The 13578-nt window shown below is 38.8% G+C and overlaps 1 protein-coding gene across 1 annotated transcript; it reads left to right on the top strand.

Moving 5' to 3' along the window:
• Positions 1 to 1206: 1206 nt before the first annotated feature.
• On the top strand, positions 1207 to 13399 carry rbbp5 (retinoblastoma binding protein 5). Its single transcript, XM_054616417.1, is given in 15 exon segments — positions 1207 to 1336; positions 3675 to 3700; positions 3861 to 4033; positions 4139 to 4279; positions 4425 to 4546; positions 4549 to 4586; positions 4903 to 5012; positions 5848 to 5967; positions 6525 to 6678; positions 6819 to 6890; positions 7026 to 7143; positions 7913 to 7982; positions 8178 to 8413; positions 9732 to 9962; positions 13173 to 13399. Coding segments are annotated over 15 exon segments (1683 nt in total). The 5' UTR covers positions 1207 to 1317; the 3' UTR covers positions 13226 to 13399.
• The last annotated feature ends 179 nt before the right edge of the window (positions 13400 to 13578 follow it).

The following is a 13578-nucleotide window of genomic DNA, read 5'->3' as shown; positions in this document are numbered from 1 at the left end:
TATTATATTATTATATTATTATATTATTATATTATTATATTATTATTATATTATTATTATATTATTATTATATTATTTGTATTATTATTATTATATTATTTTATTATTATATTATTATTATTATATTATTACATTATTATATTATTATATTATTATTATATTATTTTTATTATTATTATATTATTATTATATTATTATATTATTACATTATTATATTATTATATTATTATTATTATTATTATTATTATTATTTTATTATTATATTATATTATTATATTATTATTATTATATTATATTATTATTATTATTATTATTATTATTATTATTATTATTATTATTATTATTATTTATTATTATTATTATTATTATTATTATTATATTATTATTATTATTATTATTTAAACTATTTCGTATAACCTTAATCTGCATGGTGACTCGTCCCTGATGCTGCCAGATAAATGTAGTGGAGTAGAAGTATAATTTAGCATCAAATGGAAATAAAAAATAAACTACAAGTCCCACAAATATTATACTTAAGAAAACATACGTAGTGACTTATAATTATAAGTGAAGAAAAGGGTATTCTTTATTTTATTTATTTATTTCGTCTGTATTTCTGTTCAGGCATATTCCAGGCCGCGCTGTTTGGGGTCCTCACTGGAGGCTCGGCGCCAGCCAGTTATTATTATTATTATTATTATTATTATTATTATTATTATTATTATTATTATTATTATTATTATTATATTATTATATTATTAAATTATTATATTATTATTATTATTATATATATTATAATTATTATAATATTATAATATTATATTATTATATTATTATATTATTATATTATTATATTATTATATTATTATATTATTATTATTATTATTATTATTAATTATTATTATTATTATATTATTATTATTATTATTATTATATTATTATAATATTATATTATTGTATTATTATTATTATAATTATATTATTATTATTATTATTATTATTATTATTATTATTATTATTATTATTATTATTATTATTATATTATCATTATTTAAACTATTTCGTATAACCTTTTAGTCCCACAAATATTAAACTTAAGAAAACATACGTAGTGACTTATCATTATAAGTGAAGAAAAGGGTATTTTTTATTTTATTTATTTATTTCGTCTGTATTTCTGTTCAGGCACATTCCAGGCCGCGCTGTTTGGGGTCCTCACTGGAGCCTCGGCGCCAGTCTCACAGCGGAAGTAAACACGAGTGAAATCAAGTGAAATAATCCTTAAAAACAAGTCGTTGAGTCCTCACACGTCCAACAATGAACCTAGATCTGCTCGGTAATTATATATACATGTCGCCTTTGTTCTAAATATACCTGATTCATCTCACATCGGTGTATTTTTATGCTTTTAATAGTTAGCATTGCTCGTTAGCCTAGCATGCTACCGTAAAGCGGGACGTCTTTTCAAATTAAACACGTTTATGAGAATAGCCACGCTGCGTGTTTATGTACACGTTATGTGTGTTTATAGTGTATAAACTGGGTCTGTTTGAAGCTTTAAATGTTGGTTAAAGTAATAGAAGCTAATTATGCTAACGTTAGCCCCATATATTGTCTATTATGTTGCATTTATTACCCCAAAGCTGCGAGTTATTGCCCCTTAAAGGGTGATGTGGTGATAAAACAACACACACCTGGTCCACATGACAGATAGTACCTGTTAGTGTTATATTCAGGAATATGAGGATGTAAAAAAACACCATTAAAAAGCATGGAAATGGTGTTTTTTCTGTTTCCACAAATATAGTTAAGTCTTAAAAATACACCAAAGCCTAATAATTGGTTTTTAGAAAGTTGTATATTCTGATCTAGGATGTTTAAAATGTTTTTTTTATTCCACAGCTGGTTTGTTATTGTCTGGATGGAGGGAAAGCTGTGAGATTGATCTTATATCTGAGTCAGAAAGAGAATAAAATCTAAGTCAGGGCTTTAAACAGGCGGTGTAGTTTACAGTTTTGACAAGTCTCAAGTATTGTGTTGGAGCAAAAATAGTTACACATGTGAGAATTGATTTTATACCAAAATATGACGTCTAGGACCCGCTTCTCATCTTTAAACATCTAAAGAAAGAGGAATCAGCAGAGAAATACTATCTCTTCAACTCTCCAAATTCTCATTACATGCTGAACTATAGGTATCTTCAGACATACATTGTCTATTATGTTGCATTTATTACCCCAAAGCTGCGAGTTATTGCCCCTTAAAGGGTGATGTGGTGATAAAACAACACACACCTGGTCCACATGACAGATAGTTATATTCAGGAATATGAGGATGTAAAAAAACACCATTAAAAAGCATGGAAATGGTGTTTTTTCTGTTTCCACTAATATAGTTAAGTCTTAAAAATACACCAAAGCCTAATAATTGGTTTTTTTTAAAAAGTTGTATATGATGGTCTAGTCCAGGTTTGAAATGTCTAAAATGTTTTTTTATTCCACAGCTGGTTTGTTATTGTCTGGATGGAGGGAAAGCTGTGAGATTGATCTTATATCTGAGTCAGAAAGAGAATAAAATCTAAGTCAGGGCTTTAAGCAGTCGATGTAGTCTTCCAGTTTCGACAAGTCTCAAGTATTGTGTTGTTGAATAGTTACACATGTGAGAATTGATTTTATACCAAAATAAGACTCTTAGTACGACGTCTAGTACCCGTTTCTCATCTTTAAACATCTAAAGATATCTATCTCTTCAACTCTCCAAATTCTCATTACATGCTGAACTATAGGTATCTTCAGACAGGTGAAAAAAACAAATACTTTTTGAGGGGATAAAGTGGAGGGGAAGTATTCAGATGAAAGTACTAATACCACACTGAGAAAAAATACTTTGAAATGCAATTTAAAGGGACAGTTCACCCCCAATTTAATAAATGCATATGTTTCCCCTCCTCCCCTAAGTGCTTATTCTAGATTGTTTTGGTGAAAGTTGTGAAAAATGTTATTGAAATAAAAGTTTTTGGGATAAGACATTTCAGAATATCTGAAAACAACATTCCCCCTTAAAGCCTCTGCTGTCAGTGCCCTTGTGTTAATTGGAAAACTGTACACCCAAAAGTTTTCCTCTCTTTTTAGACTGCTGTAGGACACGTTTCTTGTAAATTTGCTGCTTCACCCTATTTGTTGGTGAATTCTATTAATGTAAAAAAAAAAATGAGTAAATGCTTTTTTTCCCCTTGTAAATGTCCACACAGTTCTTTCTTATGAATAACTGGCTCAGACTTTGGATTAAACTTCAAGATTTCTCTCACTTTACTCATGGATAATTTCCTGCTTCTTTCCGGTGAATATTCAACTTAATTGTTTAAAGTTTATAGTGTTGGACGTACTCAAGCTTATTTCCTCATGTATTTGAAATGTATATTTGACTTGAATCTCAGACAAGTAAAAGTTATCTCTCTAAAAATGAATAGATCCTTGAGTTTTCTGCTATTCCATGTACTCTGCCGCACCTCACAAATATCTGTACCATGTTTATGAGAATTGAATTAGTGGAAGATTGTGTTTTGTGAGTCAGCCGGCACTTAAGTATGTCGTGAATGAGTGTATGAGTGTATGAGTGTTACTACGTTTCTTTAAATGTTTCTCATCATTGTCTCTTTGTTATTTCTCTCCTAGAATCTTTCGGGCAGAACTATCCAGAGGTGATCCACCAGCTCTTAATCTACACATGCATATAATAGAAATCCTGGTTGAAATCATCTCATACACATGGAGATTCATCTTTTTGATTAAGGAAAACAATTGCGGACTGATCCAAACTCTCTGGCTGTATATTTCTTTTGTTATTGTGTTTGTTATTAGGAGGCAGATGGCACTCTGGACTGTATCAGCATGGCCCTCACCTGCACCTTCAACCGCTGGGGCACCCTGCTGGCGGTGGGCTGCAACGACGGGCGCATCGTCATCTGGGACTTCCTCACACGGGGCATCGCCAAAATCATCAGCGCACACATCCACCCGGTCTGCTCCTTATGGTGAGACACACACACACCCGCACGCAGATACACTCCGACACATCCTCAGCTTCCTCTTGATCATGATGACTTGATGAATACTACATGCATTTATATCACGTGCAGCTGGAGTCGTGACGGTCACAAGCTGGTGAGCGCCTCCACAGACAACATAGTCTCGCAGTGGGACGTCCTGTCGGGAGACTGTGACCAGAGGTTCCGCTTCCCGTCACCCATCCTGAAACTGCAGTGCCACCCCAGAGACATGTGAGTGACCCGACGGCACCTGTGTGTCCATTATTTTCATCTGATGTGTTTGACATCACAGTTTAATTTACCTAAAATCAGTCCGTAAGTTAAGTTAAGACACTTACCCTTTTTGTACTAAGAGGACGTTCTGTTTGTGATTTAGGGACAAGGTGCTGGTGTGTCCCATGAAGTCGGCCCCGGTCCTGCTCACTCTGTCCGACTCCAAACACGTCGTCCTGCCCGTGGACGACGACTCAGACCTGAATGTGGTGGCGGCCTTCGACAGGCGGGGGAGTACATCTACACCGGCAACGCCAAGGGAAAGGTCAGTCAATACTTTATTCACAGAGCACCTCTCAATCACACGACTGCATTTTAAGACAGCACAGGTAAATATGAATTTAATAGAGGTAATAAAATAATTAGAAAATGGACAGTGATGAAATATAAAAAGACACTAGCAGATCACAATGCAGATAGCAGCCCTCCACATAGACTGCACCGGTTTCCACCTGCATTATTTTACTGTCGATCAGATGAAATAAATGTTTATTGAACACTCAAACTTTTGTCAATTTCTTCTTGATCACATTTTACACATTTTCCTTCACCATCGTGTCTCCCTCTGTCTGTTGTTGCAGATTCTGGTGCTGAACACAAACACTCAGGAGCTGGTGGCTTCCTTCAGAGTGACAACTGGCACCAGCAACACCACCGCCATCAAATCAATTGAATTTGCACGCAAGGGCAGGTGAGAGGCGACAGGAAGTCCTTCAGTATCTAGTAGTGGTGTCACGGACCGTTGTCCAACCGCGACCCGTACAGACCCACCTCACGATTGTTCACGGATTGATTACTCAGTCTAATGTTAACCATCACAGTGTGAAGCAATGTTTTATTGGTTATCGTTATCTGCCGATATGGAGCCTTGTAGGCCAGCTGCTATAATCAAACAACAATCAGCAATGATAAGCACTTATTATCGGCAGTAAAAAACATGATCAGAAAGTCACATTTGCTCACTTTTTCCTTTTGTCCCGATATGATTTGTGATCCAATCCGTGACTCTGATCTGTGATACGATCCGAACCCGGAGTTTTATGAACTGTTGCAGCACTAGTATCTAGACCTGTATGGATGAAAATCTGGACAACACAACACATTGAACATCTGGCTTCAGAGGGGCTGCCCCTTTTTGTATTTGATATTCGAAAAAAAATTCAAGCGTGGCCAGTATTCCAACTGTAATGACCTGTACACATTCAAAATGTATTCTCTATAAGAGCAACAGACGGTTTGCAGAAGTGTGCCTTCAGAGCCAGCAGAGGGCGCTCTGAGCATTCACTATCAGCTTGACGGTCTGGTGCGTTCAAATTTGATTTTCAAGACGGAGTGAAAACCCCGGGCTGTAGTCCATTTGGAGTTCTCTTATCTCTGTAACACAATCGAACTGATTCCATGTTGACTGAAGAACAGATCCATATTACAGAATCTACACATGATCCACAGAATACAGCTGACAGCAGAGCTCTGCTGTGCTTTTCTTATCCCCTCACTTTTGTTGACCTGTCCTGTTTTCTTTGCAGCTGCTTCCTCATAAACACAGCGGACCGCATCATCAGGGTGTATGATGGCAGGGAGATACTGACGTGTGGGCGAGACGGAGAGCCTGAACCCATGCAGAAACTACAGGACCTGGTAAACAGGTATGTTGACTTACGTGGGAGAGTGCAGTGGTAGACTTGCCGAGCTTTCTTGCAGTTTGACCGTTTATAAAACGTGGATGTGGTCATCGTGACGTCACCCATTGGTTCGAGGACTGTGGTTTTGAAACTTGGAGTTTAGCGATTTCGCCATCTCCATGTTTTTTTTTTCTTCCATATATCGAATGTCAATGAGGTAGAGACACCGTATCAGCAGCAACCTGTCAATCCCTAAAGCATACTCTGCTTTATGGTCTATTTGACTCTAAATGGAGCATAATTGACTAAATGAACATCATGCTGTATTGAAGAAGACTTGAAGCTAACAATTGAAGCCTTAACCTCATGTTTACAATGTTTACTGAGGTAATAAATAAAGTGAGAAGTTACCACCAAACTGTTTGTGTAAAAAGTGGTCTGACAAAGAAATGTCAAGGTCTTGCGAGCTGTTGTTTTGTGTTGCATTCCATAGCGTTGCGTCCCTCTTTTCCTGTGTTAATCCCATTTTGTTCATGTCCTCTACCTGTGTTTTCTGTGTTTTCTGTGTTTTCTGTGTTCAGGACTCCGTGGAAGCGCTGCTGTTTCTCCGGCGATGGCGAGTACATCGTGGCCGGTTCAGCCAGGCAGCACGCCCTCTACATCTGGGAGAAGAGCATCGGCAACCTGGTTAGGATTCTTCATGGAACCAGAGGAGAGCTGCTGCTGGATGTTGCTGTAAGGATGCAATAGAACACTGTGTAGAGATTTAAACAATGACTCAACACTACATGTTTACGTATTTTCAGCTTCATATTGAGACGCTGTGTTGTTTACAATCAGATAATTCACCCATCTCACCTTTGACCTCTCTCCAGTGGCATCCTGTCCGTCCCATTATCGCCTCCATCTCCAGCGGAGTGGTGTCCATCTGGGCTCAGAACCAAGTGGTATGTAGACAGTCACAATAACAGCTAGGTGTACATTAATGAACCTTGTCACAGATGGATTACACTCTACTCTTTGTGATACTCAGAAAACAAGATTCAAAGATGTGAAATTGTGTCATGGTGGTTTGTCTGCAGGAAAACTGGAGCGCTTTTGCTCCAGACTTCAAAGAGCTGGACGAGAATGTGGAGTACGAGGAGCGAGAGTCCGAGTTCGACATCGAGGACGAGGACAAGAGTGAACCCGAGCAGACAGGTAGAGAACACACGCAGGGCTGTATTCTGGAAACAAACCGATCAACTGCAGAATGCACAGTTTATAGGACACAATACTGATAAAACAAGAAAGAAATCTAAACACTTTCAAGCTAAGCCTTTACTGTATAGCATGGCTGCTAAGCTTCTTGGCAAAGGCCAAAGTATGAGGAGTATTTCTTTGTATGCTGTCTCCACTTACAATCCACATAGATACTGTACAGTCGCCGAACAACACGTGTCCCTGTTCATAAAACTAGATACTGGCTGCTGAGTATGTAGCAGATTCAAACTGAAAACAAACTAACTAAAATGTCAGTAAGCAGGCTAAATCTATCAGAATTCTGTTGATGTCCCACAATGCAATGCATAGAAGAATTTGAAGAGTTACTCACAGCTTGAAACACTAAATAACCTGTGGGTGGGGCTGAAACGGCTCCAGAAAAGTATTTTATTTGCTAAACAAATAAGTATAAAACCTTTGGGAAGACATTTTGCATTCACCTGCTTAAGACACATTTAGTTGTTGCAATTCCACATTTACAGTTATGTTTATGCGTTTCCTGTTAATCCAGAAACAGTCCATTCATTTCTTGTATACTCCCTTCTTGAAAGCAGTGACTCAGTTATTCAGCATGTCACCCACATCCTCACTATCACCTAAATCTGCATTTACCCCATCAGAATGGGACATGACCTGTTTTGCTTCCAGGTGAACTGGTTTCATTGGTTCCTTCTGCCTCAGAAATGAACTTGTCCTCGTGTTACAGGTGCAGACGCAGCGGAGGATGAAGAGGTGGATGTCACCACTGTTGACCCCATAGTTGCTTTTTGCAGCAGGTGAGATACAACAATACAGCTTTCTACATTAATGCAAATACAGTTCCCTCTCTGATCTGATCCATTTCACCCTGATCTGAACCCTGAATCATCAAAACCCTTTAGCACCAAGTGTCATAACTGAGAACCAGCTTGATGCTGATCGTGTTGAGCTGTTCTCCTCCTGACAGTCTCCTCTGTGTTTGTGTCCTGTAGTGATGAGGAGCTGGAGGACTACAAAGCCCTGCTGTACCTGCCCATCGCCCCCGAGGTGGAGGATCCAGAGGAAAACCCCTTCGGCCCCCCGCCGGACGCCGCAGTCCAGACGGCCACCCCGGAGGAGGCGTTGGCCGGCGGCGACAAGAAGCAGAGGCAGCCCTCGTCTGAAGGAGGCCCGGCCAAGAAGAAGGCTCGCACCACCACCATCGAGCTGCAGGGGGTCCCCAGTGACGGTGAGAGAGAGAAACGCAGCAATAAACACACCCAGAAGATGCAGCAAAGGGCTGCAGGCATGACGTATTTTTGCAGACCGTCTCCTGAAGTTAGCATCCCACTGGTTACCTCCACAAGAACCCAATGTGATTCTTTTTTTCTTTTGGATTATTGCAGAAAAAATAAGCTCTGGTGGAAAATCCAAGTTTTGCAATGAACACCAATTTCAATCGGCAGAAGTAAAAAGCTGACGTTAGGTTATAAACAACGGTGCTGTAGAGGTGGACTGGTCGGTGTGACGGCGTTCTGTAGTCTCTTTTAGTCACTTGTTAGCAACCGCCTTTTTTATGACGCGTAAAAGCTTCAAAATGTATGAGGGGTATTTAGTGATGTATTTTTATATCATAGAACTACATTTTTACATTTCTTAAACACAGACATTCAAGTTCCCCTCAAGATGACTTGTAAAACTTAGTAGCCATCAGATCAGAATTCCATCGGTCCAATACTTCGGTTTATCATGAAATACCTGCAACCACATTCCCATCATCCTCTGCTGTGCTGTGTGTTTAGTACTGATGAGCACATTTGCATGGGATTAAAAAGTAGACACGGAGTCAGTGAATGAAAGCAGTATTAAAGTAGTATAAGTGTTGAGTATGAGATGACTGATGTTGTGCTGAATTAGTGTTTTGGAAATTAGGTTTTGGCAATATGCTCAAATCTTCCAATCGGCCACTCCCCCTTCTCGTAGTCTCAGTGTCGAGTTTGCTTCGTTCCAAAAAGCTCTTTTAGCTTTTTTTTTTTTAAGTCTATTGAATAAACAAAATAATCTCAAAAGGGTCAAGAAAGGAAATCTTCTGACATCTCTTCTCCTTATTGAACAGCCATACTGAACCGTAACCCTTCTGGGTTCAAGTGTCTGTCTTTCACCAAACTGAGGCCCACTTATTTGCCTTATCTCATCATAAAACAAACTTTATGCAAACTCAACAACTGTGCTCCGGTCTAAATAAATCCTTTATTCAACAATTGAGATGTAAAAATATGCCGTCTCTACACTGTTTTTGCCAGTCGTCCCCCTGAGCAGCTGCTCTCACTTGCTCTTTCGAGGCAGTCCATTAAATTAGCAAAATAAAATGATAAAGTTCTCCCCCCAAAAACTAAACAAACAGAGTTTTGTTGCTGATATAATTGTCCACTTGCACAGCCACGGTGGAAATGTACATTATGATGAGTTTACAGTGTGAGCCAAGTTTAGCACATGTACAGAATTTAGCCAACGTGCCAAAACAAATCATAATTTAATTGTCGGTATTCTTTGTTCCCTCTCCTCAGAGGTGCACCCCCTACTGGGAGTGAAGGGGGACGGCAAGTCCAAGAAGAAGACAGCGGGCCGGCCCAAAGGCTCCAAAGGTAAAGACAAAGACTTCCCCTTCAGGCCCAAGCCCTACAGGGGCGAGCGGCCCTCCTTCCCCGTGGAGGCCCTGGGCAGCTCTGGCCCAGGAGGAGGAGGAGGAGGAGGAGGAGGAGGGATGAAGGGCAGGGCAGAGGGGGGCCTGGCCTCAGGTAAGAACACCACCACCCCCACCCCCACCGCCAACGCCACCACCGCTGCTGCTGCTGCTGCTGCTGGTCTGGGAGCTCTGCTCAGTCTGACTGACACCTCACCAGCCCGGCCTGTCTCCCTGTACTGCTTCCACCCAACACCAACCCTCACCCCCCACCCACCCATCCCCCCACCCAACCAACCAACCAACCACAGCTCACTGACGCAGACCCGCATGATGTAAAGCCACAGTCTGGAGGGCAGAACACAGAATCTGCAACGTGTATCAGTGTTTCATTAGATGAGATCTGGTCCTGTGATAAGTCCAGAATCTGACTGGAGCTCATTCTTCAAAAAACAATGTTATGAAAGGAAAGTTATTGTGTTGTGTAATGAGGAAATTCTGAAAAACACAATATGGTCATAGGGATCAGTGATATGACCCTAAAATGTTATATATTATATAACATTATATATGATATTTATAGGATATTATATTCTCATAGTTTCATAGTTTAGATTTGTTTTTCTCATTAAATACTTGTCTTGATTTGATCATCATGTTAAAGGGAAAGTAACCATGGTCACATTTTTTCTCTATCTTACAATCTACAAGATAAATGTTATGTTTTCCACTATTTTTTGTTTTTCTTCTTTTTCCTGGAAGTAGACGCCCCGCCTCAGCGGACGCATTTTAGATTTAGGGTTTCAATACTTGGAATTCTTGTTTAAATCTCCTCCCGTTTTCTGAGGAAAAATACCTCGTATGAACCCATTATTCTTTTAAGGGCTGTGTGTTTGTGTTCTGAAGGCTATCGTGAGAACTGAAACAAAGACACCACCTCAGATATAGAGACGGGATAATACTCCGTCCTTGAAGTTATGTAATCAGTGATAAAGCCGGGCCGACCTTTCAGCTGCAGATGTTTCTACTAGTTCATTTTTCATGCGTAAATTATAGCTCACAGGTCAGCTTTCTTGGCTAAATATTCTTTTGCAAAGAGAGATCAAAGTGGAGAGTAAACAGAAACTCTGCAGGCTGCTCAACAAGTGTCGACTAAAACATCACCACATCATTTTTTAGGATTGACGATGTGAAATCGGAACAATAGAAACCAGCTTTTCTGATTGTCAGCAGACGTCTTTACAGAGACTCCTCTCAGACTGTGGCTTTCTGACTGCATAACCTCTGCTGACCTCAGCCTCGCTCTGACTAATACGCCATCATTTGAACTTTGGTGAAGCTGGACTGTAGTTGGCAGACGGGTGCTGCCGCGGTAACGGTGGGATGGTGCAGCTTGTTCCCCCCCCCCCACCCTCCCTCCCACAGGCTAGCTGGCTAGACTACATCTCCTTCCTGCTTGGCCTTTGACCCTCCTGCTCCCACTCCCACCTCGCTACCCGGGCTTGTCATGTGACTTGAACATGTGTGTGTAGCAGCGCTGCTCAGGTCCTGTCTTTTCTGTTTACCTGTGTGTGTGTGTGTGTGTGTGTGTGTGTGTGTGTGTGTGTGTGTGTGTGTGTGTGTGTGTGTGTGTGTGTGTGTGTGTGTGTGTGTGTGTGTGTGTGTGTGTGTGTGTGTGTGTGTGTGTGTGTGTGTGTGTGTGTGTGTCGCTGGTATTGATGTCTGATTTAATCCTTGATCTTCCAACAGCTCTGTGAACGATGCAGATGTGCAGGATATATATATACATATATCTATATGTATATATATATATATATATATATATATATATATATATATATATATATATATATATATATATATATATATATATATATATATATATATATATATATATATATATATATATATATATATATATATATATATATATATATATATATATATATATATATATATATATATATATATATATATATATATATATATATATATATATATATATATATATATATATATATATATATATATATATATATATATATATATATATATATGTGTGTGTGTGTGTACAGCATATGTCAAGTATTAAAAGATGAATAGGTTATTATGTACTTACTAATAAGACCGATGCATACCAACACAACACTGGTCTGTCTCAGCTTCAGATGAACAAATATAAATAAATCGACTGTATAATCATATCTTAGATTAAACGTTTACTTTCAGTCTGACATTCTTATCATTATTGCTTGTTTTATCAGTGAAGCCACTTGAGAAATCTGAAGACCGCAAGAATGAAAAACAAAGCCAAAATCTAGTGTAAATATTCTTAAAGGAATAGTTCAACATTTTGGAATATCAACTTGTTTGCTTTCTTTATAAAAGTGAGATGAGAAGGTCGATATGAATCTCCTACACAAACAGAAATGTCAAATAAAAGGTTTGTGGTTTTGTTGGGAGTCATGTTCTGGATTTCTTGACTCTGCTTCCGTGCAGTGGAGCTGCCTGAGCAGCGCTGCAGGGATTATGGATTTTGAAATTAGCATCTCACTGGTTCCTGCCAAAAAAAGCAGATTGGATTTTTAGTTTATTGCAGAAAATAAACTCTGTGTCAAAAAAAGGAGAGCTTTAGAGATGCTTGGAGGTGGACAGAGCCTGGCTAGCTGTTCCCCCTGCTTCCAGTCTTTATGCTAAGCTAGGCTAACCACGTCCTGACTCCAGCTCCATACTGTGACACACAGACATGATTGATTTCCATCTAAACAACAACAAGTCTAGTTACCAAAATGTTGAACTATTCCTTTAATCTAATCTACTGAAGCACCACTATCATTGAAATGACAAACTATCTCTCTAACTATCAATGAAACCCAACACTTCCTGCACAGATATTTCACAATAAAATCCTTTCCAGCAGATTGAAACATTTGCAGGAAGTGTCAAATTTTATGAATAGTATTTTAACCTTAATTGCAAACCTTAATTGCAAATTGGTAAAGTAGAAGTGATTCTAATTAAGTAGTGAATTAAAAAAGTATTGGTGTTAAAAAGAGAGTGTTTTTAGTGGAGTGGTGAGTCTGACATTCCAGTTTTTCTACTGATGCACTTAGTTCTCTGGAAATGTTGATTTTACTGAATGTTATCTTGAGAAATGTTGCCAATGCTTTTTACTTGGCTCTAATGAGCTACCGGTATCTGGCAGTCATTTGAGATTTAACCGTTATTCAAACTATTCTATGAGAATTCACAGCTAATCTAAGCAGAATATTTGTGTAAATAGTGTCTTATTGTCCGTCTGACAAGTATCTGTGTTGTTCTGCAGGGAGTCTGGTCTCGCAGTCGTACAAACAACACGACATTGGGGGAATGGACTGATTTGTGAAAGAGCCACCAAACGGGCTTAAAAACAAAGAGACACAAAGCCTCATGTCATAGAAGAGACTGAACGAGCAGCCTGTTTGAGGTGCAGACTGTTTCCCCTCAGAGCGCAGTGTCACAGGAAAAACTCCCTCAACCCGGATCACTTGACTGGAGCCGACAACAAGAGAGCGTGAGGCATTCAAAGCCGTCACGGTAGAAAACACATGTCCTCTTTTTTCTGTAGGATTCTTCATGTATAGAACGCCCTCGTCCCGATAGTGTGTGTGTGTTGTCTTTGTTGTTGTTTTTATACGTATTAAAACATTTTGGTTTATAAATAACGGTGTGGTTTCTGAAAGCTGGAAAAA

This window comes from Anoplopoma fimbria, chromosome 17 (genome assembly GCF_027596085.1).
Source record: "Anoplopoma fimbria isolate UVic2021 breed Golden Eagle Sablefish chromosome 17, Afim_UVic_2022, whole genome shotgun sequence".
Lineage (NCBI taxonomy): Eukaryota > Metazoa > Chordata > Actinopteri > Perciformes > Anoplopomatidae > Anoplopoma > Anoplopoma fimbria.
The sequence above is the reverse complement of the archived record's forward strand: the minus strand, read 5'-3'. Positions and strand labels throughout refer to the sequence as shown.